General features: G+C 37.5%; 1 protein-coding gene across 1 annotated transcript in view; it reads left to right on the top strand.

The window, feature by feature from the left end:
• Nucleotides 1–6,179, top strand: part of LOC106950589 (metabotropic glutamate receptor 5-like) — a 31,873-nt gene that overhangs the window by 8,812 nt on the left and 16,882 nt on the right. Inside the window, exon 6 of the mRNA XM_015037541.1 lies at nt 1,999–2,248. Coding sequence (XP_014893027.1) covers nt 1,999–2,248 — 250 coding nt within the window. The remainder of the gene's footprint in view (nt 1–1,998; nt 2,249–6,179) is intronic.

The raw sequence follows: 6,179 nt of genomic DNA, 5'->3' as shown, positions 1-6,179 counted from the left end.
AAAAAAAAAAAAAAAAAAGATACTTCCTGTAAAATGTCTGGTTTTAGAGATTCTGTTCGTGTAGTTTCAGTAGATTGTAATTTTTCATTGATGAATCAGGGTATGATTTGCATGAAGCTGAACCTGTTTCACATGGTCAGATTTAGACAGAAAATGGTTTTTATATTGTAGGAAAAATCATTTTTAAGTGGGTAAAGTCAAATGTTAAAATATCCGTGTGTTTGAAACCATGCTCAAAAGGACACATGGCATCTCAAAATCTTTTTTTTTTTTTTCCATTTGGATCTGTAAACCATCCTCTAAGCCTGGCAGAACACATGAGGAATAAACACACAACGCTATCATCATTTTCATAGACTCGGTTCTTGAGTCACTAATCCTATTTATTAGGAAACAAATGTGCTGCCAGTGTATAATTCTTGATTTTTTTTTCTTCAGTGTGTTACCACACTTTCTGTTAAGCTTTCAGTGTTCTTACCACTGTTTATTAATGCGCTTGAATAAATGCTGAATCTAAACTGTATTTTCTGTTTTCTTATATAACAAACTGACTTGTGTTGAACGGAATTTTCAAAACAGTTAAGTCAGATTTCAAATGTTATTTTCTGCTTTGAGAACTAAGGCTGTCAGTTGTTTCTCCAAGGAAAACCATGAATCTTATGTTATTTCTTCTTTGCATCATTTGCAAAAAAAAATAAAAAAAAAAAAAAAATAAAAAAAGATAACACCCTGCAAGAGACCTTCTTCGCCTCTCAATAACCACCATAACGAAGGAAATGGTGCTACCCTGGTCCAGAATGTGAGAATAACTTTTGCTTTGGGCATAATATAGGGAAAGATAGCCTTAAAAGCAAACCAGGTACTCTGTAGTCCTGCGTTGATTTAAATAAAATATATTGAATGACTCTTCTTCAGTTCAACAACTAAACTCCTATGACCTTCTATGGATGTTGTAAGTTTTGCCTCTAAAATTAAAAATAATTATGATTTAGGACAATGTTATCACAAAAATGTAGAAACATTTTTAGACATTTTTCAAACATATCTGGAAGGATCTAAGCAACTTAGCAAAATCAGTTCTTCATTTCTTTAAAACTTTTGTGGCACTAACAGCCTTTTTATTTTTTAGTAGCTTGACAGGATGAAAGAGGGAGGATAATATGCAGGTACTGTCCCGGCTGGGAATCGAACCTGGGACAGTGGTGTGCAGCCTCTGTGCATTTAGCTTTACCACTGAGCCACCAGCTGCCTGCAATCCTTCTTCACTGATGAACGGCACAATTTTATTAAAATTATTAATCCAGTAGATTCTGTATCCGCTGCAATTTAAGATGAGCGGAAATTTTAATGGAGGCTCTAATTATTGTGATATGTTGTAAACTCATAGGGCACATTAGTAATCTAACCTGTTCAGGGTGTAGGCCGCCTTTCACCCACTGTCAGCTGGAGTTAGACACCAGTCCTTCCATGTCCCTGCAAGAATTAGGCAGGCTTATAAATCTAATTAACGGACATTAGTCATCAGACCATTTCCTTCAATTACTTATCTATTTCATAAATGTAGGTCAGTCATGCTTGCAGCACCGCAGTGGGCTTCTATGAACTAATGGCAGAGTTTATGACCCAGTAAATAATAATTTTTGGTATGCACTTGCACATCTGCAGAAACTAGGTGACCCACTTTTCAGCAATAATGGGGAAATCAATCACTCGACAGCGTCTCCCATGACAGGAACAGAATTACAACATGTTCAAGTGCTGTGTTGGCATTACACAAGTGTTTCTTTGTTTTCCTGTACTGCAATTATACATGTGAGCCCACACAAGAAATTGTTCCTAGAAGAAATCTGTCAGATTTTTGACTAGATTCCAGTAAAGAATGTCTGAAAATGACTTTATTTGGTCAGGAAAAGTCCCAGTTTTTTCTCATTTCATTTAGTTAGATTGAATGACAGACACCTGACTGTGTGTTATTAAATAATGTGCTTCCATTCGTAGGTAACTATGGTGAGAGCGGTATGGAGGCATTCAAAGACATGGCAGCAAAAGAGGGGATCTGCATTGCCCACTCTGACAAAATATACAGTAATGCAGGGGAACAGAACTTTGACAAACTGCTGCAAAAGCTCATGGCCCATCTACCCAAAGCCAGAGTGGTGGCCTGCTTCTGCGAGGGCATGACAGTCCGAGGCATTCTGATGGCCATGAGACGAAAGCGCCTGGTGGGGGAGCTGCTGCTGGTGGGAAGGTGAGCAGGGAAATCTATCATTTTCAATTTCTGCCTGCACGTCTTGTCGCTGTGTGTCTTGCTTGCCTTTACTAGGGAATAAAAGTTGTAGCCTTGCACAGTTTGTGCCTCTACATTCACAGTCTTGTTACTTTGCACTTTCTCCAGATGTCCAGCGTCATCCATCCCGATGTATTTGTTTATAGCGGAACCATCTATGTCCTCTCATCCTCATCATCATTGCATCTTTCAGTTTAATGGTGACCTTTAAACTTCAAGGTATTTTTACATTCTATGATACTTTCTTTCACAGTGTATACATTGATTTTAACATATTTTCTTGGTATTTTGGATGATAGGCCAGGACAAACTAGTTTATGAATGTGAAATGGAAAGAAAAGCATATGACAAAATGCTTGTACTTAAAAAAGGGAAAAGTTTTGCTCCCCCTTCCCCTCAAAAATGTTTTAAATCAAGAATACCTGTGATTAATGTAGTCTCGGTGTTAAATATAACAACAACAGGTCCTTGGTATCTCTGGATGAGTGACAGATACTCACTGATAAGATTTAAAGAACCAGCAGAATTATGATGTAGGAAGCTTTACACTAGCAGCGAGAAGGAAACTGATCACAGCTTGTCATCAAATCAATGCTGCTAAAGGCAATGTAATTCTAAATGAAAATCTGTTTGAGACTTAAGACTGCAGCGTTCACCTTCCAGCAGGATAATTACCCTAAACATATAGCTAGAAGTACAGATTGCTAGTTTAGAGCAATGCTGTTTTTGTGTTTGCATGACCCAGTAAATCAAATGGAGAACCACTGGCATGACTTGAAAAAGCTGTTCAGAGTCATTCCATATCCGGTCATACTGACTTTGAGCTATTTTACAAAGAAGAATTGAGGAAAATTTAGATCTGGTGGAGACATAACTCTTATAGTTGCAAAATACTTGCAGCTATAATTACAGCAATGGGTGATTCTTCAAAGTATTGACTCAGAGAGGTTGAATAAAAAGGAATGTCCGTCTTTTTAGACGTTTGTTTGATTCTGAAAAATCTAATTCTTTCTCCTTTTACCCTACAAAGATACATTACTTTGTGTTGGTTTGTCAAATCAATTTAAAAAAAGATCAAGGAGTAAAGATATTGTGACAAATTGTTATGTTTTATAATCCTAATTTTTATGTATTCAAAGTACCAGTGTCACCTAAATATTAATTGTTCACTTTGATGAAAATGACTGCATTGTCCATGTTTTTAGAAATACAAAGCTGAGATCCCTGTTTTCTCAGTTTCTATAATAAACCTTCTTTTTTAACATGTTATATGACCATCTGCCTGCAAATTATTTTAAAAGAAAATAAGCCAAAGACTGGGCAAAAAAAAAAAAAAAAAAAATTGGGGATGCAAACAAGTGAAGAAGAGGCGGTGGATCTAGAGAGAGGTTCCAATCTCTCTCCGAGAATAACGTGTTTTATTTTAAGGTTTGGCTCTCTGGCTCGCTCTCGTCCCTGGTGTTCTATAAATGCCTTTCCTCATTAAGAGCCACATATGTAGGCTGTCGCTCAAATTTGACAGCAGGAAATGTAAAATAACCTTGAACTACATATTGCAAAAACACAACTCTCTAGACTTTCCATAAGCTCATACATCATAAATACTCTAGCTGTGTTGCCATTGTATAATTATTTTATTGATGTCAGGATTTCTTTTACTTAAATTATGCTTTGCTTGTAAAAATTTGAGATATGCATTCCCCGTCCAAAATTTGCCCTTTTAATGTAATCACTAGTGTTTCTTTGTTCTACAGGTTTGTTTAGTGACCTGCAGAAATTTAGATTTTTATGCAAGTCTGGAGATTTTGTTGCCAGTTGTGTGCCTTTGTGCCATGTGTGCATGCCTATGTCCAATAAATGTAGAGAAATACTTGGATCATGCCAAACGTATGGAAGAAAGTCCTCTGGTCAGATGACACCAAAAAGGAATTTTTTGGACTAAGAGTAAACCTGGTGTGTTGGAAAATATTATTATGATGAAAAATATTATATGAAAATATTATTCTCATCATGAAACATGGTGATGGCAGGATCATTCTGAGAGGAAGTTTTTTTTTCAGGGGGAACAGAAAAGCTGGACAGCCAAAAAAAAAAAAAAAGATTAGAACAAAGGTTCACCTTCCAGCTGCACAGTGACTGCACACAGCCATTCTAACACACAAATATGTGTGTTAGAATGGCCTAGTCAAAGTCCAGACCCAAATCTATTTGAGAGTCGCTGGAAGGAATGGTAAGTAGCTATTTTCAATCAAATCTAACTGGGTTGAGCTATTTGCCGAAGAAGAACGAACAACAAGCAAAAGGCGCCTAATATATATAAATACTGGCTGTTAAGTGGTTGATTAAGGGGTGAACACAAAACGCAAGTCAAACTTTTTATTTTTTTTAAACTCTTTAAAAATCATATGCTTCCCTTTGATCACAAGTATGCACCACTGTAAGTTTAAGTAGCCTTGAGCAACAAATCTCCACCCTGGGTTCTGGCTGCTGCACACAGTTTCTTCACACAAGAGCTCCTGTTAACCACTTGGAATTTCTATTACTCTTAATGCAATGTGATCCTTCCCTGGTTTTCCACCCACAAATGCAGAAACACAGCAGCTGAGATTGCTTATAGGTCATGGAGAAAAGCTTTCAGTCCATTTAGATCAGACAGTTGTTGATGTTTAGTCTATTTCTCTCCCCCCCTTCTTCAGTTTCAAGTGTAAAAATTACACCTTTCTTGCAGTTGGATTGTTAAAAAAAGGGCTGTTCTAAAAATTGTATGAAAAATCAGAGCAAGATGCTTGTGTACACACACTTGCATAGCACACATATATGTGTCTTCAGGCATGTAGGTGGTATAGCAACACGCCGTATGCAGCATGGTGCCTTGCTAGGTCGATGTGTGGGTTTCAGAGCGCTTGTTGAACAGTGATTCAAACTATCCAGAGTCAAAGCCCTCTATGCTTTTCAAATCTATTCCTGCCTTTTTTTTTTATGCCAGTGCACCATTTCTGTACTCGCTTCTCTAAGGATGTGTTATGAAATGATCTCCTACCTCACCAGAATCAGACATTATAAAAACACCCACACACTGTTGTGTAACTCCAGCTTGGTTAAATAAGTTTTTAGACAATTACTTCTCTCACAGTTTTTTGTTTTCTTTAAGTTTGTTAGAAGGCATTTGCACCAGTCAGCCATGACATTATGACCACCAGCAGATGCAAACATATAATTATATCACTATTGTGGGTGGCATATATGAAATAGCAAGGAACCACTCTGTCCTCGAGTGTTTATCTGTTAAAAGAAGAGGTTGGGAAGTTATAAAAATGAGAACAAACTTAATAAAACCCATATATTAAAGAACACCCCCAGCACGTAAGGGAAGTTCAGCATTATGTCAACGGAAGAAAAAGATTGTGAAAAAATCAAGGCATGTTGTGTTGATCCTCTTTAAATCAAAAAATAGATTGACTGAAACTTAAAGCTGACAGGTTGTCACAGAAATGTAGCCATTTGGATACCTTAGAGCACATGTGTCAAACTCAAGGCCCGCGGGCCACATGTGGCCCGCCATGTCATTTTATGTGCCCCCCCCAGCATTTTATAGGCTGATGATTGACTTAAAATAGGTTTTGAGCACGAATTGATGACAAACTACATCTCCCACAATGCATTCCGATTGTTGCCAGCAAACATTGCGGCTTCTCGCCACTAGAGAGCAGCAGAGTCACTTCAAGCTGCTTATTGATTCTCCCAGCGAATAAAACTGAGACATGGACAAGCTAACATCAAAACGTCCAAGAAAAGAAAAATCGATTTGCAAGTAAGACTGCGAATGAAGATGTGTGTGAGTTGGTGTCAGGGCGGCAGGTGGCGCTAGACTTTGGGTTTTTTTTTATTATCC

Source organism: Poecilia latipinna, unplaced genomic scaffold, assembly GCF_001443285.1.
Source record: "Poecilia latipinna isolate Pla-1442-1.1 unplaced genomic scaffold, P_latipinna-1.0 Scaffold409, whole genome shotgun sequence".
NCBI classification, from domain to species: domain Eukaryota; kingdom Metazoa; phylum Chordata; class Actinopteri; order Cyprinodontiformes; family Poeciliidae; genus Poecilia; species Poecilia latipinna.
This window is presented reverse-complemented; position numbering and strand designations above follow the sequence as displayed.